The sequence below is a fragment of the Myxine glutinosa genome, chromosome 1 (assembly GCF_964187855.1).
Source record: "Myxine glutinosa chromosome 1, kmMyxGlut1.1, whole genome shotgun sequence".
In the NCBI taxonomy this organism is placed as follows: Eukaryota; Metazoa; Chordata; class Myxini; order Myxiniformes; family Myxinidae; genus Myxine; species Myxine glutinosa.
In genome coordinates, this window is record NC_136261.1 from 317,655,497 (window position 1) to 317,678,103 (window position 22,607).

General features: G+C 41.1%; 1 protein-coding gene across 6 annotated transcripts in view; it reads right to left on the bottom strand.

Moving 5' to 3' along the window:
* Positions 1-22,607, bottom strand: part of AAAS (aladin WD repeat nucleoporin) — a 58,739-nt gene that overhangs the window by 24,619 nt on the left and 11,513 nt on the right. For all 6 annotated transcript variants that reach the window (XM_078769344.1, XM_068096371.2, XM_068096384.2 and 3 more), the window contains exons 4-10: positions 21,307-21,362; positions 19,984-20,075; positions 19,764-19,810; positions 12,274-12,372; positions 9,902-10,045; positions 7,825-7,939; positions 2,289-2,413 (exon numbers count right to left, since the gene is read on the bottom strand). In XM_078769344.1, the coding sequence (XP_078625470.1) occupies positions 2,289-2,413; positions 7,825-7,939; positions 9,902-10,045; positions 12,274-12,372; positions 19,764-19,810; positions 19,984-20,075; positions 21,307-21,362 (678 nt within the window). The remainder of the gene's footprint in view (positions 1-2,288; positions 2,414-7,824; positions 7,940-9,901; positions 10,046-12,273; positions 12,373-19,763; positions 19,811-19,983; positions 20,076-21,306; positions 21,363-22,607) is intronic.

The window sequence follows — 22,607 nt, forward strand, 5'->3', positions numbered from 1 at the left end:
TTTGGCGGCTCCTCCCCCCTTCTTCTCCGAGATGAGCACATGGGCAATGGCGTTTTGCGGGATAGAAAACCATTCGTACTGCTCCCGAAGGGAGCGAAAGGGACCGATCTTATTTGATTAATGCAACGTAGAGTCAACTATTGGAAACACAGCCTTACCTGAAACACATAATAATGAAATAACTACGAAGAGGGCCTATGGTTCGCTACGTGTTGCGATGTGGACTAACTTGGGGACGACCTTTGATCTTACCAATGAAATGGAGGTATTTACAAAGAGAATTATTTACAAAGGGGTATATTTACAACAATTTACAAAGTGCAGGGTTCTCAAAACCCCAACAATATGTTTTGTGAAGATCGCATGTTGAGGTTGCCGTGATTTGTTGTCAACAACACGTTTAATAACTATGGTTTTCACATGCGCCTGTTTTTAAAAAGATTGCTTTACAGAGATTTATTCCACCACCTCAGTATTCAGGCCTCGAGTGAGTATGTTGCTTATACACTGCCTGGGTTTTCTCTGGAGTAATCGAGTAATATATTTTGCGATTGTCATGTAGGAAATATTTAAATACATATTTCATTCAATTTGCCCAGGTACGTAGCTAGTATACTATAATATCATACTGTGGGTGTTTGTTATACTACAATGCACCAATGAACTGCTGGAGGGGATGAGGTGAAAACTGGTGTTTCTACTCGGGTGTGCACGTGAAATGTTTAGAAAGTTAAATATTTTTTTCATACTCCTGGAAACTGCCACACCAAACACGTTGTAATATCATCGTTATCAACATTTGATATTAACAGAGATGCTGAGCATCACAACCATAGACATCAAAATAAATAAATAATTAAAACAAACTCCTGCAGAAATCATAGCCCCCAAGTGGGGGAAGGATGCAAATCTACTATATAAGAGAGCTGTCTGTGTGTCTGTTTGTCTGTCTGTGTGTGTGTCTGTCTGTCTGTCTCTGTCTGTCTGTCTGTCTGTGTGTCTGTCTCTGTCTGTGTCTGTCTGTCTGTCTGTGTGTGTCTGTGTGTCTGTGTGTGTGTCTGTGTGTCTGTGTGTGTCTGTGTCTGTGTGTGTGTCTGTGTGTCTGTGTGTGTGTGTCTGTGTGTGTGTGTCTGTGTGTGTGTGTCTGTGTGTGTGTGTCTGTGTGTGTGTGTCTGTGTGTGTGTGTCTGTGTGTGTGTGTCTGTGTGTGTGTGTCTGTGTGTGTGTGTCTGTGTGTGTGTGTCTGTGTGTGTGTGTGTCTGTGTGTGTGTGTCTGTGTGTCTGTGTGTGTGTGTGTCTGTGTGTGTGTGTCTGTGTGTGTGTGTGTGTGTGTGTGTCTGTGTGTGTGTGTGTGTGTGTCTGTGTGTGTGTCTGTGTCTGTGTGTCTGTGTGTGTGTCTGTGTCTGTGTGTCTGTGTGTCTGTGTCTGTGTCTGTGTGTGTGTGTGTGTCTGTGTGTCTGTGTCTGTGTGTCTGTGTCTGTGTCTGTGTCTGTGTGTGTGTCTGTGTGTGTGTCTGTGTGTGTGTCTGTGTGTGTCTGTGTGTGTGTCTGTGTGTGTGTCTGTGTGTGTGTGTGTGTGTGTGTGTGTGATTAAAACCAATTTCCTATGGAACCCCGCTCTGGCAGGGAAACCCCTGCTCTAACAGGGAACATGGCCTTAAAATGCCTGTTGTTGTGTTGTTCCTATGGGAATAAAGGAGTTAGGTTTCTGGGCTTCAAAAAATATAGAGGAAGGTTGGCAGCAGTCAAAAAGAAACACATCACATTTGACATAAACATGTATAAAATAAAATAAAATAAAAAATCCTTTAGTCTCCTGCTGCACAGAAGCAGAATAAATGTTCAAAAGTAATTAAATTTGCCCCCTCAACCCACCATTCCTCCACTATTAATCTCTTAAATTGTTTCCTTTGTAATCTGTCAAGATGTGTTTCTGTTATAAATCGTTCTGAAGATCCGTAAACCAGCGAATAAGTCAAATTAAAGAATCACGTTTTTCTATCGTTTTCACTTTGGGTGCCATTCCATTATTAACAGTGCATGAGAAACGCCAAAAGGCTCATGGTGTGAGATAACCATCACAGTTCAGCTCAAAAACCGTGAATGGTCGAAATAAAACCCCACCACAACTTCATTGGAACATAGAGGCCAGCGATTGGTTAAAATCACAATATTTACGGGTTTACTACTGTGTTTATATAAAAATATAAATAAATAAATAAATAAATATAAATATATAAAAACAGTGAATTAAGTGGCAATGAAGTTATAAAAACATTGTAAAATGTACCGAATAACAGGGGACAGGGTGGCCACAAGAAGGCGTGCTCCATCTGGGGACCACGACAGGTTGGCGATGCCACCAGCACCATGCACTGGTAACGTGATGCAACGTTCAGTAGCCACTTCCCATACCTAAAGGAAAGATTAAAATCATCATTTACTTGCAAATATTTTCCAATTTGAATATCACCAGACTTGGCAGCATAATGGTTTGAGCATCCACGCTGAGTCTGGGCGGTTGCTCGTGCAACTCTGACCCTGGCAGAATCATACCAAAGAAATGGCTGCGTCCTCACTTAACACTGTATTTAAAGGATAGAATAAGGAGAGGCCTTTCACTTTGACATCCCCTACAGTGGCAGGGTTACGGTAGATTTCTCCTCGATTCCTTTGCCGACTGCAAGTTTATCCTTCTTATTCTTACCAATTGTTTTCTTACTAATTCTTCATAATCCTACTATTAATTGCGAGTGGTCACTGGCTTTGACACCAACACAAATTTTTATCATGGATGCAAGGCATCAAAAAGCTACATATGTCAAACAAACAGTTTCAATTGGAGCACCACGCTGCCATTTGAGCATTTAAATTGTATCAGATGTGGCAATATCTGTGAATTGTTGCTCCCAGGTTGTCGGCTCGATGACACAAGACGCTATTTGTATTTTTCAACATCCCAACCTCGATTAGAATCCCGCTCAGGCACAGGCAACTTGCTAGTTGTATTTAACTTCCATGCATTTTGGCCTAGAGAATAGTATTGGGAGGTATGTATTTTTGTCTGACCAGAGTTGGTATTAGGACCAAGGTGCACATGTATTAGCTTGATAAGTTTTGTTTGACTGTGTACTTTGATATTGGGGCTGAAGTACATGCTTTTAACTTAGTTATAATGTATATCTTCTTCTTTTTTTTCCAAAAAAAACAAAAGGCATCTCAACAGAAATGATAGCAAGAGTCAGAAGCCAGAGTTAGCGACTCGAGTCTCAAATAATTTTTTGCGACTTACAACTCGACATGGACTTGTCAAAATTGACAAGATTTGGACTTGGGACTCGGACGTGTCTAGGGACTTGCGACTTGAGTTTATAACGATTTGTTGACAATGTTTGGGAAATAATCAGAGTAACCATCAAATTAAAACGGGGTTTAAAATAAATGGTAAATGATTTTTCATCGTGGGCATGCCAGGTTCGGTCAATGACGACATATACAGTCGTGCCCAAAAATATTGGCATCCTTGCACTTTTTTCAAATAACTTACAATTTTCTCTAAAACTAGGATGAAATTGCAAAAGTATTTTGTCTCCACAATTCTTTATTTCACTGTTAATATTACAGAACCTTTGTTTTTGATTCAGAACTTAATATATCCTTTTAAATCAGAAAATAAAAATAAATGGCATTGACCAAATTATTGACACCCTAGACTTAATATTTGGTAGCACAGCCTTTGGACAAAATAACTGCAGTCAAGTGCTTCCCATAGCCATGAATGAGCTTCCTACACCTCTCTACTGGCAGTTTCCCCCAATCTTCTTGTGCAAACTGTTCTAGTTCTCCCAGATTTGAAGGGTGCCTTCTCCCAACTGCTGTTTTCAGATCACCCTACAGGTGTTCAATGGGATTTCGATCTGGACTCATTGCTGGCCACTTCAGAACAGTCCTGCGTTTTGTCTTCTGTCTGTGTTACGGATCTGGGTGAGCAATCTCTAAGTTTTTTTAAATGTAGAAAGTCTCTATGTTGAATTATTCGTGCACTTTTTCAAATGTATCAGAAACAAAAAGTTTGTTTTTCAAAAAGAAAAAAGAAAAGTTTTTCAAAAAAGTTTTTCAAAAAGAAAAAACAAGAAAGTTTGTTTTTGATGTGTGTTGGGGTCATTGTCCTGCTGTGAGACCCATGACCCATGACCTTTGACGGAGACCTAGATTTCTGACACTGGGTTGAAGATTGCGCTTCAAAATGCCTTGGTAATCTCCTGATTTCATGATGCCGTGCACACATTCAAGGCACCCAGTGCCAGAGGCAGCACAGCAACCCAAAAACATCACTGAACCTCCTCCATGTTTGACTGTAGGGAAGGTGTTCTTTTCATTGAAGGCTTCATTTTGTTTTTTGTAAACATAGAGATGATGTGCTTTACCAAAAAGCTCTAATTTGGTGTCAGCTGTCCACAGGACATTCTCCCAGAAGGATTTTCACTTGTTCAGGTGTATTTTGGAAAACTCCAGTTGGGCTTTCTTATGTCTCTCTCTCAGCAGTGGGGTCCTCCTGGATCTCCTACCATAGAACCCCCCTTTCATTGAATTGCTGACGGATGGTGCGAGTTGAAACTGTCATACCTTGTGTCTGAAGGTCAGCTTGAATCTGTTTGGCAGTTAACTGAGGTGCTTTCTCCATCATTTGAACAATCCTTCACTGCAATCTTCGATCAACCTTTCTCTTGGCGAGTTCAATTCCAAATTAAAGGAGAATCACCTTCTTGAAATCAATTATTTCTAACAACTTCCAAAAGGAGCCAATAATATTGCCCAGGGCATTTTAGGATTTCTGTGTGGAATAAGCTAAGATTTAGTAATTTTTTCAGCTTTTTTATTTTGTTCCACTGCAAACCAAAGAAATACATATGTGGATGCCAAAATATTCTTTTATTTCAACAACTGGAAGAAATGGTGCATTATTTGAAAAAAGTGCAAGGGTGCCAATATTTTTGGGCACGACTACCTTGTGCGTATATTCTGTACTTGTGCAGCACACCAGTGCTCACAGCCGTCGGGCCGCATACCTTTCACACGTAGCCCCATCTTACCAACAGGGCTCCGTGTGAAAATTTATTCAAAACATGAACATTTGTCTGGGGAGAAACCTGGGCCCTGATCGATAACCCTGTTTATATCCCGACCCGATAAAATGATGTTGTGATGATTAAAATATCTCGTTGACTTGGATTATTTAAACTTCAGTGATAATTGGAAATTATATCATGGCTTGTCTTTTCAAAAATAAAACAGAAAAAAGTATGGTATCTCGTATAAAATAGTAGTATAACAAAAAGTAAAGGACACCAATTGAAGTTAATAAATTATATACTGTATTTCATTTTAACGTAAATAATAAATATACAAGGAAATTATTAAAATCTCCTTTCCCATTCAGCATTGAATGCTTTGGTTCTACATGTGATATAAACAATTTAAACATAAGCTACGGTTACTGACTCATCTCGTGTACACATGTTCAAGCAGGGACACTAGATATGGGAAGTAAATTTAACAAATTAATTTTCCAGGTAACAACGCAAAAAACTTCCACTGTTTGAAGTTGACAAATAAAAACTTGAGTTAAACAACATTTCAGAACAATATAACTTACATTGCAACAGATGAAACCCTGGGTTTTGATTCATTGATAGCTTGGACTCCGCTAGGTTTATTAGTAAATGTGGGACTTGACACAAGTTGAAGTAAAACAACTGTGACTCGAGACTTGCCCTCAAAGACTTGACCTATTTGAGAGCCTTTCCTCAAGTGACTTGTTGAAGTGAATTAAACTTCCCCCTTGGCTGGACATTAACCTGGGCATCCCGTCTGCTAGTATTTTATTGTGGAGGTTAAGGATACCATTGTGTCCTTCGCAAAGAATAGACGAGTAGTCGTTGACACCTCGGCTAAACACCAAATTCATGTTACGTTCAGACAAATGTCGAAACTAGCCATAAGGTTCGTGGAAAAATTCAGCCCAAGAATGTACTGTGGTCGACCCCACACAGTGGCGTTAAAGTCATAGTATGTGCAAGCACCCATGCTCTCTTTCTCTCCAACACGAATTACAAGAACAATATGAGACAATGGACAAATCAATAGTGTATGGAACTTGAACCTGAGATCTCAATAGCATCAGCTACAAACTCAGATGAGAACATCAAAGATGCCAACCCAACATGCCAAAACAAGTCAAAATGCAGCTGAATGCAGAAGTTATTTCCAGAATAATTACCATGTTCCCATCAATTGACAAAGAACAAGCGTTACAACTAGGTCCCCCGGTCGGTGAAGTGATGCGAGTTGACAAAGTGGAAGACGCAAGGTGGCCATCTTGGCTTTTGACGTGGTGACCCAATTTTCAATAGGGTTCTTCCTTATGCCTAGATACACCCACACACCAGATTAGAAGTTGGTACTTCGCTTATTTTTCAAGATATTTCGCTCACAAGGTTCAGACATACATGGCGGCGGCCATCTTGGATTTTGACGGGGCGACCCAATTTTGAATAGGGTTCTTCCTTATGCCGAGATACACCCACACACCAGATTAAAAATTGGTACTTCACTTATTTTTCCAAGATATTCCGCTCAAGGTTCAGACATACATGGCGGCGGCCATCTTGGATTTTGACGTGGGTTGCACCCACACACCAAATTCGAATGCGGTCCTTCGCTTACGCACGCATGGACGGACGGGAAAACCATAGTCCCCCTTTCGCTACGCGGTGCGACGGGGGACAAAAATCCTAGCTAGCTCACCAATAACCTGCATGGAGGTGGTTACCTACCTGCTGTACATTGTCTGGGCAATGTTCTACCAGTTCACACTCTACAGTTGACTCTTCGATGTTAACCAAGCATGCGCATAAAATGCAAGCCAACAGAATATAAACTAGAACAATGCGACTGTCGCCAATATGCCACCCATGACAGGTTTCACATCGATCGGTGAAGCAGTTTCAGAGAAGGGATTTTAAAAAAATTAACATTTTGGCTGGTATACCACTTCATCTATGATGTCATCATTATCATGCTTTTGTTCCCCATTGGGAGTACTTTCCAATGTGGCAAGTTTCAAATTTTTCCATTCAGCGGTTTATGAGAAATGTTTTTTTTACTTATTTTCTTTTAATGCAAGATAACTGTCATACCATGTGACTTTTGATGTCACAATTACAAAAACATTCTGCATAGGTGTCACTCCTACCCTGAAAGTTTAGTCTCAATCGGACATATGGTTGCTAAGAAAAACGAGGTCCAGCCCGTACGGATGGACAACCCGAAAACATAATGCCTCCGGTGACTTGGTTGGCGGATGCATAAAACGGATAGGCATAAAACAGCAACATAATAAAAAGAGGGTCTTTAGACCCGCATGACCAGGGAATCTGAGTGCCTCTCGTGCTCGGGACACACAATGTTGGACTCGCAGTGCCCGTATGGGCCATACTGTGGTGTAGAAGGTTGAAAGGAAATGATATGACATTGAAAAATATGCATGTAATGTAAAATAAAAACAAACAAACAATAATTGCTATAACAACTTCTTACATTGCATAATGTACATTCCAAACTTCTGCCACAGCATGATAAAGTGCATTACACAAACCTGTAATATTGTACATTAAATAAATGTGAATCACATAGAAAAGATACTTCACCTGGGTCTGCCCTAAATGTGAAGTACCTTGCAAGTGAGACCACATTGTGATATACTAAGTAGGCACCAACAGTATTGTAACCTGATGGTAACCACAAAGTGCCAAAATGGGACTTGCCTTGAGTGAAGATGATGCAGGTGATGCAGCAATGAGCATTTCACCGTGAGGGTTCCATGCCAGCGAGGTCACAGGACCTGACTGACTTAGAACCTGGACACAGCAGGATGATGGACTACAGTAGGGGAAAGAAAGAAAGAAAGAAAGAAAGAAAGAAAGAAAGAAAGAGATGAACTCAGAGATATAACGACATGAAATAGGCACGATCTTTGAGCGATCTATAAACTGAGATTTTCTGACACTGATCTACACATAATAAATAACTCATGTCAAAGTCGAATTATTTGTGTAAATAATTAAAAATGAAAAGTTGAAATGTCTCGAGTCAAAAATATTCAACCTCTTATGACACTCCAAATTGAGCTCAGGTGCATCTAATTTCCTTTGATCATCCTTGAGATGTCTCCAGAACTTGAGTGGAGTCCACCTATGGCCAATTCAATTGACTGGAGACAATTTCGAAAGAAACACACCTTTCTATATAAGGTCCCACAGTTGACAGTGCATGAACTCCGATATCGAATTGTGAACAGGCATAGATTTAGGGAAAGGTATAAAACATTTTCTAGAGTGTAGAAAGTTCCTAAGGGCACAGTGAACTCCATCATTAGGAAAAAGGAAAAATACAGAACTGCCCAGACTCTTCCTAAAGCTGGTCATCCGACCAAACTGAGCAATCGGACAAGAAGGACCTTGGTCAGGCAGGTGATCAAAAACCCAATGACCACTCTGACAGAACTACAGAGTTCCTTGGCTGAGATGGGAGAACCTGCCAGAAGGACAACAGTCTCTCCAGCCCTCAACAAATCTAGGCTTTATGGGAGAGTGGTCAGACACAAGCCACTCCTGAGAAAAAGGCACATGACGGCACACCTGGAGTTTGTAAAAAGGCAAGTGAAAGACTCCGATTTTGAGGAAAAAAAAATTATGTGGTCTGAGGAGATGAAAATTGAACTCGGGCTTGAATGCAAATTGCTATATCTAGTGGAAACCGAGCAGAGCTCATAACTCATCTAACACCATCCCTACCGTTTGGCATCATGCTACGGGGATGCTTTTCAGTGACAGGGACTGGGAGACTTGTAAGGATAGAGGGAACAATGAATGGAGCCAAATACAGGAAACTCCTTGAGGATAACCTGCATGAGAGTGCAAAAGACCTTAGACTGTGGCAAAGATTTACGTTCCGACAGGCCAATAACCCCAAACATACAACCAAAGCAACGCTGGACTGGCTTCAGAACAAGAATGTGAAAGTCCAAGTGGCCCAGCAAAAGCCCAGACTTGCATCCCATTAAGAATTTTTGAAAGACTTGAAGATTGCCATTCACCGACACTCCCTATCCAACTTGACATAGCTTGAGCAAATCTACAAGGAAGAATGGGAGAAACTCCCTAAAACCAGATGTGCAAAGCCAATACAGACATACCCAAAAAAACGTGAAGCTGTAATCACTGCCAAAGGCACTTCTCGGAAGTATCGACTCAGGGGGTTGAATACTTATGTAAATTAGATATTTCTGTATTTCATTTTAAATTATTTGGTAGAAATTTCCAAAAAAATATTCCACTTTGACATTATGGCATATTATGTGTAGCTCAGGGACCAAAAAAATCTCAATTTAATTCATTTTAAATAGAGGCTGTAACACAGCAAAATGTGAAAAAACTCTCTCTGCTCTCAAAGCCCCAGCGGTATCGCTGCATGAAAACCTATGGAATCGAAAAATACTTAACCAATTTACATTCGTGTTTTGTATTTCATGCACTCCTAAACTGCTGGACAAAACAAGTTGAAACTTTGTGGTTGTACTCAGGGGTGCATGGGGACTTGGCAACCTCCCATCCCACTCTTTCCCATTCCCATAAAGCAGGTGTTTCTGGTAGTTGCAATTTTTGGGAAAATGATGTTGGGTAGCAAATGCCCTCTCTCGCTTATAATGTAATGATGTTTTTGCTGAGCATTTGATGGAAAAACATTTTTTCACTGTATCCAATGTTTTATTTTTCCTTCAACAAATCAGTTGTTGGCTTAAACATATGGCCCACATCAGCTCCACCTATTCTCACAACATACCGTGTCGACAAGGAAGATGGCTCGACCTGCCAGATAACCACAGCTCCTCGACAAGCCACAGCTAGTCCCGCTGCTGCCATTGGTCGCCAAGCTATGTCCGCCACTCCACGTTGGCATCGATGCCTCAACACCGGTACAGTGCGACTAAAGGTCAAGACGTAAGATGGTTGAAAAGACAAATAATGAAATGAATAAATAATAATGAAAAAAAAAAAATAATAATAATAATAATAATGAATAAACGGATAATGAAAAGGACAAGTCGTGAATTCGAAAAATCAAGCAACAGGAAAATGGTTACAATGCTCATATTTCAAATCACTCATCATCAGAACTAATCAATCCGTGAAGCCATTCCCCAATGACAAGACGATGGTACGATGGCATCGTCAGTAAAATCAAAGTTAACACATTAATGATGTGCACGAGGGGCATAATTTGCTTGTCTCCATGCACTGCTAGTACACTTTGTGTAGTCGACTCTTAATGCCCTTTGGGCAACCTTATATGGGCACAAATCTATGAAAAGGCAGAGGATGACCCAAAATTCCACAAACCAAAGAGATGAAGAAAAATACATTTTGGTGTAAGAAAACTAACCACAGCAGTATGCCTAACTTTATTCATTGGTTTGTCGATGATCTTTTCTTCTTTTTTAAAAAGTTATTGTTGTGGTTGGACTTAAAAGGCGAGATAAAACTATAAAGGATTTTTTTTTTTTTCATTATTATAACATCATGAATGTATTTACCATTTTGTTTGCAACTTGCCTCAAAATGTAAAAGGAGCCGAAGCCTCTATTCTGTTTGTCGTCTGAGCAAAACGGTTCGTAAAGTTTTTTGTTTTTTTTAACCTGAAGATTTTTATTTTATAAACGGTGTTGGAATGGTGTTGCTACCTTCAGCATCAGTCGCAAATAAATTGCACAACATATGCCTTCGAGGGTGCACAAGCTTAAACACTTCACACTCACACACACACCTCAACGCACACACTCACATATCGTTGTCATTCGCACACACAAGCCACATAGGCGTAGATATAAGAGTCAGCTACCTGTTAACAAGGAAGTGTATTTACAGCCAGATGGCTTATATTTAGTTATCTCTATTTAGTGCTTGATACATATTTAGTTGTCTCTCTACAATATGCTAAGAATGTGAATAAGGGTAGTTGCTGGATTTCCACCCATGTCATGTGGCTGAAGAGACGGCGGGAAATATGACCATCACAGGGTCACTGAGATATCAAGATTTCCAACTGGATGTGTGGAGGATTTGCTTTACTGAGCCACAGGCAGTTTTGAGTAACACGTATTTCATATGTGGATATAGAGTTTATCTTTGGCTTCCTGAAAGTTGGTCACATTCCTGTTATTGGGGTTATATGGTATCTCACATGCGTTTGCTTATTCTCCATGCCAAGCCCAAGGCGGAGTAAAAAAAAGCTAGCTCAGAAGGTACCAGACTTGTGATGACACTCTACCCAAACTACAGCGCAGCAAAAGCTGGTCAAGAACTCGTCGACATGGCAGCAGCCTTAAAGACACTCGCCAACAAACTGCTGACAGCCTTGCTGATTTAGGGTGCTAAAATACTACAATATCTCATACTTGGTTTAGTAATATTTGTTGTTGGACATGGGCCAAACGTATTCATCCACAGTGATCGCCTGCACAGAGTGGTTGGACTAACGGCATCTCCCTGCTTCAGTCCAACAACAAGGCCATCTACCACGCCCTGGAAACCACATCAGCAGCCGAGGTTGCTTCTTCCAGTTGGCATGACCTGCAGTTCCTGCCTGATATTCCACCACGACGACACCTCTCTGCCAGCTGCACGAAAAAGGACGATCCCTTGGTATGGATGCCAGCCTGTGGTAAGACTCCATTTTTATCAATGGGTTTTATCAATGGGATTACAGAAGAGGTGGCTTGGCCATCTATCATCATGTGTATTCCAAGCTGCAATTTGCTTGTAATACTCTGAAACACAGTCACCACCTTCCACAACAGTATGAGTCTTCATAAGTGTTTCTCTTAAATTTCAACTCTGGTGTATGCTCCGAGTTGATGCAAATATCCAGCTCTGCATATTTACAATTTGATCGCATTATTCATGGAGAATATGTACATGGTTTCCAAGTTGTACATTTATATTTTAATTATAAAAACAATTTCAGTAAATAGGGATTTAAAAAACAGGAAAATTATTTCCGATGCATGTTATGAATTTTAATAAGCATTTGATTATTAAAGTTACTAAACACAAAGTATTTTATCATATATGAATGACAATAATACTCATGCAAGGATTAAATGTGTTTGTGTGCTTCAAAAAAAATAAATCATAAATCTCCTCAGGTGAGATTACCTCTTTACATAGAAGATGCGAATGGAGTCGTCAAGGAGAGCCACAGCCAACTTGGCCGTGTGAGGATGCCAGGCAAAGACCCTCAGTGGGGAATTATGCCTGGTATTGAAGAAAAAGGAAATATGGGACCATAAGTGAAGAATATTCACGGCTTTATCTTTAATGACCATGCATTATACAAAGATTCTGTGCATCGCAACTTAAACTAGAACAGCACTTGGTAGAGTGCATACCTCTGCCAAGATGACCATTTTACGTTTTGTATCCCACTGATAGGCCGGATCTGCAACCGGACCTGAAACAAAATCTAATCGACTTGTTCTTGTAACCGAACCAACTCAACCACCTAGTTTTGTCAGAAACCATCCACAATATATCGTTTTTGCCCCTATCTCTCAATGGTGAAGAATCACTTACATTTTAGTATCTGGATCCAGAGCTGGATCTTCATCAACAACTAATGAATTCATTCTTGTCAGACTCAACCTGTCCACCTAGTATCATCTAAATCAGTCTACATTATTTGATATATCCTGCTCACAGACAAACAAACAAGAAATATGTCGTGCATAGCACGATACTTGCGAAACCCTTAAAATAAGTTGTTAGCCTTCACCGAAGGACAAACTTTGGACAAAATCATAAAAGCCCACTTGGAGTTTGCAAAAAAGCATCTAAAGGACTCTCAGACAGTGAGAAACAAGATTCTGTGGGCTTTGATACTGTCTTTCACTGAGGAGAGGCTTCCGTCTGGCCACTCTGCCATAAAGCCCAGATGCGGTTCGTGAATTTTTGTTTGCACCCCTGAAAAGCCACGAATTCGTGGAACAAGGTCGTGGATAGGAGTGGGGGGGGGGGGGGGGGGCGCAATTTCTTGGAACACATTTTTCCGCAAAAAGAGAAACAGGTCGAATTTTATCAACCCATGAATACGCGGATTCCGTGAATAGCGGGGTCCGACAGTACTTGAAAAATCTTCGATTTTCGCTAGTAACAAACAGAGGCAGACAGACAAACAGGGTTGAAAACATAACCTCCGTCCACCTTCGATGGCGGAGGTAATAATAAAAAAAAACACAAATTAGTTAGGGTGTGTGTGTGTGTGTGTGTGTGTGTGTGTGTGTGTGTGTGTGTGTGTGTGTGTGTGTGTGTGTGTGTGTGTGTGTGTGTGTGTGTGTGTGTGGTTTTTTTAATTATTTTTTTTAAGTGATGGAAAGCTCAGGAAGAGTTTGCACACACCAAATAGAATTAAATTTCTTCAGTTGGGACTGTCAAACAGTTTGACAAATATAGAGATAGCATATAGAAAACTATAAAGTCGAATTTCACACAAATGTGTCAATGGATATGCCACCGCTGACGTTAGATGCGAACCCACTGCAACGTTGGATATCAAATAAAAGTCGCATGAAAAAAAATTAAGTCCCTTGAGAAAAAGCGAGAGAGAGGAGATTATATAAAATACACCCAATTACATTACATACAGTACATTGCCATTATCCCTAGCTTCATTGATTACTGATTGATTTTTAGGATATTTAACAACCACTTTTGTCCACATAAAGGCTTGGTAACTGAACTGAAAAAGCTTGGTAACTGCTTATATATATTGCATCAATGAAGCTGAATATGAACGACAATGGCACTCTTCGACGTCGCGACGTCGACCGATATGCCTCCGCCCACATTATTACATCATTATACATAACTGTACCAAGTTTGATTTAAATCCCTTCAGCTGTTCTCAAGTATCCCATTTTTACCTTCTGACCTTTGGTGCTGAAATCTAATCAGTTAATCTTTTCATCATAATATATAATTTTATCAAGTTTGGTCAAAATCTCATCACTGGTTCACAAATTAGCTTGGTTACAGAACTTTTACCTAACTGGACATCTGACATTTGTCCTTTGACCACAAAATCTAATAATTATATATTTACATCATTATACATACCTGTACCAACTTTAACTTGGATCCCTTCAGCTGTTCTCAAGTTATAAACCTATTAGACTTTGACCTTTGACCTATTGACCCCAAAATCAAATCAGTTCATCTTTGCATCAAAATACATACTTGTATCATCTTTGGTAAAAATCCCATCACTGGTTCACAAGTTATTGCAGTAAATGAATTTTAACCTAACCGGACTTAACCTAACTTTTTTTTTTAATAACCTTATTTTTAAACCAGCATACCTTATTTTAACTTGAATCCCTTCAGCTGTTCTCAAGTTAACGCAGTAACAAAAGCCTATCACGGACGGACGGACGGATAGCCAGCCGGGCAACCAGAAAACATAATGGCTCCGGCAACTCCGGGCAACGGCATGGTTTTTCGAAGCTGTCCACGCTCTCACGCTTTCAAAGTTAAGTAATTGTTCACAATTGTATTTTTGTCGAAACTGTATTTATCTTTCGGTGTGTGTGCGTCCCTAGGAAGATTCTTGGTGTTAATCTTTCATACCTGTATAAAAAATCGTGGGTTATTTCGTGCTGCGTTTTTTTGAGGACCAGTACTTTGTTTCCTACCTTGAGGCTTTTTTTCTCAGTGGCCGATTGTGATCCATTTACTTTCGTTCTCAGTTTTTCCCAGTCTTTTCACCCCATACTTCCTTACTTAAAATCTTAACAACAAAAAAAAAGAAGCATTTCCTTCTTTGTTCTTATTCGTTTATTCGTTGTTCTTATTCGTTCGTTTGTTCTTTGACCACGTGTTTCACCCCCATTTCCCCAGATAGTTTTCACTGCTCATTTTAAAAATGTTTAAACTTTCCCCTGAAGTACTGTATTCTGTCATATATTATAACCTTTTTCTTCTTCTTCTTTAAAAGGGTGCTTTCGACTTGCTCACCAAATCTATTCATTCCAAAAAAATATTCCATCTCTTACAGTTCCTCTTTTCTACATTCCCTAAACTCTCCTGCACTCCATCCCCCCTCCAGCGTCCTTAAACGTATCTCTGACTAGAAGGTCACAAGAAACTCATTTTGCAATAAATGTTAGTTTCCCATTAATCGTACAACACTTTCTAAATTCCAATCTCACCCCTCCCCTCCAAATCTTCCCCATCACCCATCCCTTTCAAATCTCCCACCTTGCCCCTCCCCTACAAATCTTCCCTATCACCCATCCCTTTCAAATTCCCCCCTTGCCCCTTCCCTCCTAAACTCCCTCTTCACCCCTCCCCTTCAAATCTCCCCACCCTCATTTTTTCTCCATTTCCCCCCTCATCCCTCCTCCTCAAAGCGTCTTCCCCACTTCTTCCCCATTCCAACTCTCACCTCCATCTCCCCCAACCTTCTGCCTCACTCTGCCCTCCCCCCCCCCCCCCCCTCAAATAACACCTCACTGTGCCTCACCCAATCACCATCAAACCTTTTGTCTGCCCCACCTTTCCCTTTCTCCGAGCTATTCTGAAATCTCTGACACACTTTCAACAGCTCTCCCAACCTCTTCTTCCTCTCCCACATCTTACCCTACCCCTCCTCCCCCTCCCCCCTGTTCTGTATCCGATGCTCCCCCTTCCCCTTCATTGACGGAATGTACCTCAAACATCCGGGGCCTTCGCTCAAATTTGACTGATCTCTCCATACAGGTTGCTTCTGACAAACCAGACTTGATCTGCTTAACAGAAACTTTCCTCCTTCATGATGTCTCTGATTCTTTAATATCTCTCCCGGGTTACTCCCTCCTCCGGTATGATAGACCTGAGCCTTGTCCTGGTGGTGGGGTTGCTATCTTTATCAAAAACTCTTCCTCACTCGCCCTGCACTGCCCTCTCTCCACCTCACCCCCAGGAGTACCTCTGGCTACGGCTTCCCCTTCACTCATATGTGTGTTGTACCGTCCACCAAACAGTGATGACTCCATCTACATCTCGCTGTCTGATAATATGGACCAACTTCTATCTACTCATCCCAACACTCTCTTCCTCATATGTGGTGATTTCAATTGTCACCATGCCAGTTGGCTGGGTGTGGATACCCCTCTCACCAGCCATGGCTCCTCAGCAAAGGACTTCTGCGACTCACTGGGACTGACAGTCAATTTCCCGACCCGGATCTCAGGCAAAGGAGCATCTTCTCTTATAGACTTGGTTATGACTAACTTCCCTGCAAATGTCTGCTACTATTCTTCTGCTCCAATCGGCTCATCTGTTCATGTGCTTGTTAAAGTGGACATCTCTCTGGCCATTCTCAGAGAGCCTCCTCAGCATCGAGTCTGGCATTTCACTCAGGCCAACTGGCACGGTCTTCAAGCAGCCATCAATCATCTGGACTGGTCTCCCATCTCTACCACCTCTGACATCAACTCATCCTGGGAATTCTTCCAAAGTAAATTGCTCTCTCTCATGCACAGATTTATCCCATCTCGCCTTCAGTTGTCATACCCTTCGTCCCGTCCATGGTACACGGAAATCTTGTGGTGAGGCAGTTGCCCAGAAACAACTTGCCTTCGCATACTGGAAAGCAAATCCAACGGAAGGAAATCTCATTTCCTTTCACAAAGCCCAAAACAAGTGTGTCCACCCTCAGGATAGCCAGGAAACAATATCTCTCCACTCTCAAGACCGAACTCTCAAACCTGTCTCTCTCTTCCAAATCCTGGTGGCGTCTGGTCAAATCCGTTTCTGGTGTTTGTTCCGCCTCCATCCCCTCGCTTACCTCAAACGGCGACACAGCTGACTCCGCACGTGAAAAAGCTGAATGCCTCAACCCTGTGTTTGCCTCTAAATCTTGTGTCCAAACCCATCCCTCTCTGTGCCCACCGTACCCAGTCGTACCCAGCTGTCCCTGGACTCTGTGTCCTTTCCTCCTGACAAGGTGGAAAAGTTGGTCAACCCTTGACTCTGATTCTGCAAATGGACCTGTCGGCATCAGCCCACGGGTCCGAAAATCCTGCTCTTCCGCTCTTTCACTCCCTCTCTCTGTTCCCTCTTCATCCACTCTTCATCCACTCTTTTGCTCAAGGTCATCTGCCATCACCTTGGAAATCAGCCAACATCACCACTTTACACAAAAAATGTGCAAAAACAGATCCTTGCAACTTCAGACCAATCAGCCTTCTCCCAATTATCAGCAAAGTCATGAAATCCATCATTGCTTCGGATATCAAATCTTTCCTCTTCTCAAATGGCTTGATCTCTGATCATCAATTTGGTTTCAGACCAGGTCACTCTACTCTGGACATGCTGCTTCTGCTGTCTCAACAATGGATGGAGGTCCTCAATGCCAAACAGGAAATTAGAGCTGTCTCCCTTGACAAGGTAGTGTTCTGGGCCCTGGGCTTTTTCTGGTCTTCATCAATGATCTCTCTGACTCTCTTGAAAATCCTCTCTATCTCTTTGCTGATGACTCCACTCTCTGCCGCTCCATTCATCCCTCAGATCGGCAGTCTGCAGCCTCCTCACTCTCTGCAGACCTGGACAAAATCACAGACTGGTCAAACAAGTGGAACATGTCTTTCAATCCTGACAAATCTCACACTCTTACTATGTCTCTCCGAAAAGACCGACGGGACAACCCTCCCATCCACTTTCTGAATAATCCTCTCCAAGAAGTTCTGTCACTCAAGCTTTTGGGTCTCACTATCTGCCATGATCTTTCCTGGGAAAACCACATTTCAAATCTGGCCTCCAAATCCAGTCGCCGACTGGGCATCCTCCGTCGTGCGAAGTCCTTCCTTGGCACACCTGAGCTCCTCACCACATACAAGGCTTTCATCCGCAGCTCAATGGAATACTGTTCTCCCCTCTGGGCTGGTGCTCCTGCCTCACACCGAGCTCGGCTTCACGCTGTTGAAACCAAAGCTTTCAAAATCATTGGAATCTCCCGCGATGAAGCCAACTCCGAGGGCCTTTCACTTACTCACCGCAGGCAGGTTGGGGGGCTGTCTTCTACAGACTCCTCTCCGGCTTTGCTCCCCCAGCTCTCTCTGCGCTCTGTCCCCCAAATATTCCTGCAGGTCGCACAAGATCTGCCTGCAACCCTCTTATGGTCAAACTGCCAAAATCAAGACTCTGCTCACCTTCACTCCTTCATTCCTCTTTCCTCCCGCCTCTGGAACAAACTCCCTCACTCTCTTCAATCCCACTCCTCCCTCCAGGTCTTTAAAACAGCTGTTCACCACCATCTCTTATCTTCCCCCATCAAAAACCTTGATCTTTTCTACCCCCTCGCTAATTTCACCCCAGATTCACTTTTTTGACATACCAACTTCCTTCCTGGAAGTCCTTGCAGTGTCCTTGTTTTATAGTTCTCCCACCCCTTCCCCCCTTCCCACGCCTCCTCCCCCCAACCCCGCCCACAGATCTCCCGATGTCCCTGCTCTCAAATGTTGTGTTTGTGTGCTTCCCCTTCTCTCCCCATCTTATCTACCTCTACCCTTATATGTTTTGTGTGTCTGTTTGATTTTTTTGTGTGATAAATGTTAGCTCTTTCACGAGCCTCTATACTGTATTTAAAAAAAAAAAAAAAACAAAAAAAACAACAACTTCGTTTGCGAAGGCATGAAAATTTCCTAACTATATTCCTCTTGATAAGTTGATCATATGTATGAAGTTTGGTATCAATCTGTGCAGTTCTGGAGAAGTTCATTTTTTTTACATTTACATTTTCAATACAATGCAGCCACCAGACCACATAATAAATTTAATTCTTCATGCACATCAAAATTTGTCACGTTTTGTCACGACAAAAAGGGTTGGCGGCAGGAAGGGCATCCGGCCATAAAACATTGCTTCAAAAAGGGGACCAAAAAACAACAACAACCACGGTCCCCGAAAAAAGGCCAACCCCCGCTTGCGGGGAAAAATGGCCTCTAAAGGTGGTTTTATTCACATCGGGTCTTGTATTCGATATGGAGTTTCAAAAGTTTTGGACAAGGATTTCAATTCAACCAATTAGGGCTGGAATACCACTTTACTGATGACGTCATCATTATCACCCGAAAACCCGTTGGTAAATTGATGACATATGCCAAATTTTACATTTTTTTCGTTTTAGAGAAAATGAAGTCCAATTGGTTTCTCCTTTAATCCAATATGGTGGCTCTACCATATGACCTATGGCATCAAATATATCAATAAAATATTCTCCACAGGGAGTTCTTCCTATGTTTAAGGTTTCGCATCAATCAGACAAGTGGTTGCAGAGAATTTTTTATTTTTTTATTTTTTAAAGTGAAAATATATAAACACGGACGCACGCACGCACACGCACTACTTACAGGCATTACAATAGTGTCACAACCCCTTTGGGGACAAGACTATCATCTTCCCAGCCATCCTCAAAAGAAGGTGGGAATAATTTAGTCCATTAGAACAGTTATAGGTTAGCATATTAATAAAACAGCAAAATATCAGTTCCAACAATTCTATTATTCATCGATTAGTATTGTTTCAAACAACAGACACATGAATTTTTTTTTTTTTTTTTTACAGCAAAACCTCAGAGTAACAAGTATTACATCATAGGCAAAGTAACACACCAGTCTGTCACTTGTGAAAATTTTGAGACCATTTCTTCATGGCCAATCTGCAAAATAAGAAGAAATCAAATGAAATTGTCTTTGCAAAACAATAACAAATCAACTACGGTAAAACATACAATCAAATTTAAAATCATGAAGGGGGGCCCTCAAATGATGTGAATGCCAGACATGCAATTGTTGATTACAAAATGAGGATGCAGGATGTGAATTTTCTCACCAAGTAGTGAGGGTGAAACAATGTACGCATTGAAATGAGCCAACGGTACAGGTTCAAGGCACCCTTAGATGCAGACATCAACCATGATGGCACTAAAAAAATTAAGAAAAGGAAGTAAAAAAAATTATATTATATATACATACAGTATATATTATATATACATACAGTATATATTATATATGTATATATTATATATATATATATATATATATAGATAGATAGATAGATGGATATATATATATATATATATATAGATAGATAGATAGATGGATATATATATATATATATATATATATATTGTTATGTTTATGGGGGTAGGTGGAAGGATACCGTAGAGAAGGTAGCACTGTAAAATTATAGCATGGACCGTGGACGAGTAGGAGAAAGCTCGATGTACTTAAGTAGAGAAACTATCTCAAGGTTGTCTATGTGTACACCACATGGGGGGGTGGTGTTGTGCTAATTATTATTGGTAGGGATTAAGGTTAGTTTTCCCCAGTACGTGATTTTCCCTCTAATTTTCCCTTACGTTTTGCTGTAAAAACAACTCCTTGAAGCAACAACAACAACAACAACCACTGACAAAAGCCAAGCAGAGCAGATCAGACTAAGCCCCACCCATGCTAAATACAACAAAGCCCAGAAGTAAGACGAACCTTCCAACAATTTGGTACCCAGATTTCATGAATTATCTTGCATTTACAAAAAGTATTTATACCCTGGAAGACGTGACCGCATGGAAAAGTTTGGATGCCTAAGACGAGATGAAGTCTGGGTGTATCAGTGATGTGGCTGTTCTTGTGAAGAATGGCTATCACATTGTACGAGTAAAGGTAGGCCTGTAACACATCAATGACACCGAGTCGTGTTGGCAGAGCAGATAAGCATGATGTTATATACTGTATATTAACATTATGCTTATCCACTCTGCCATCTCCTTCCTTACTCGCGGAAGTTTATCCGGCCCCAAATTTGCAATTGATCCAGCAAATTGTCCATTTCATCAAGATTAAAATTGACGATCTTGATCAAAGCTCAGGTCAATAGGATGAAAAGTGATGATTTTAGAAGTTTGACCCCGAGTTGACCTTTGACCTTTTGACCTCAAAAATAGTTGGTTTCCCAATATAGTGTCTCACACAAATGCTGTTAAATTTTCAAGTCAATCGAAACCCAATTTAGTGTCCCCCTCCCATCCCCCCACACAAGAGGATTCTTACCTAGCAGGACAAAACCTTTTATAGCTTTATGTACACAACTAAATGTCTCAAAATGTTTCCATTTTCGATACGTGTCCGAACAAGGGTACGCTATATCATGTACCTTTATCTTCAGGATGTAAAATCTCCTCCAAGAGACCAACCAAACCAGCTTCACGCCTGTAGTGTCAAAACACTGCAATGTGCATTTGCATATACAGCAATAAAAAGCCAGATGATGTGTGACATGTACTGCATATATCATGCAGGCTTCTACAAATAAAGATAGTCATGGAACAAATGAACTTTTCAGCACGATCGACATACTTTTTGAAGGGAGCGATTTTGTACTTCAAGTTTTAATTATCTCAAACTGTACAAACTAACTGCATTAAGTCTAGATAAAGCAAAACAAACAAGAGCCAGAATTGCTTTGCAATACATGTCCCCTACCAGTGCCATTAAATATTCTATGATTTTTAAACAAATTTTAAAAGTTAATGAAACATCCTGAAAATCAAACTTGTTATGCAACTTATAATAAAGCCACATTGCAAGTTTCAGTTCAATATGTTAAAGGGTATGGAAAAAGCCTGCAAAAACCACAGGATGGACGAACAGAAGGACAGCAAACTTATAGTCACCTCCAGGTAGGGGACAAATAAAAAAAATGCACAAGTCAAGGAGAGGAATATGGCAAAAACTATTCCTACAATAGAGAAATAATGATATACAGGAATGGGAAAATAACTAAAAGATGGTGGTGGTTCGTATGCAGCCTGTGGCTGCTTGGCCGCATCCTTTTCTGGGAGTACAGCTGTGCCGCTGATGCAGTGCCCGTTAACAGTAATCCGGTACTCATTTTGATGACCTCGGAAGGATGACAATGCCGAGTCAACCCACCTGGTGTTGTTTCAACGGCGCAACAGGAGCTCAAACTCAGGACCCTAAGATCTCAAGCCAGCCACCTTAACCGTTAAGCCAACATCAAGCTTAACGAAAAGCTGAGAAAAACAGACAAGTCAATAACATTTTTAAGGCCAAAGGAGCTGGAGATAGACTGCAGACAAAGATGATGTAGCAGAACCCAATAGTTAAATAAAAGATGAGAAAACTATGAATACCCTTTCAGACTCGCTAAAAATAGTGCTTCGGTTGAAGCTCAAGTTCGGTTGAATTTGAAATTTCAGACTAAAAAAAAAACCGAAATAAACAAATAAAAAGTTCATCGATGCGTAAGCATAATAATGTGCATGTACAGGAAACCGGAAAAATAATGCTCGATGTGACAACCAGCCTGGGTGGTCACAAAGCAACAAGGTTCTTCTTTTGTATGCAGCACAAGGCTGTGGGATAGCATAATAAGCCGAGGGTACGGCTGTGCTACTGATGCAGTGTCCCCTGTAAGTTAGGGCAGGAATTTGT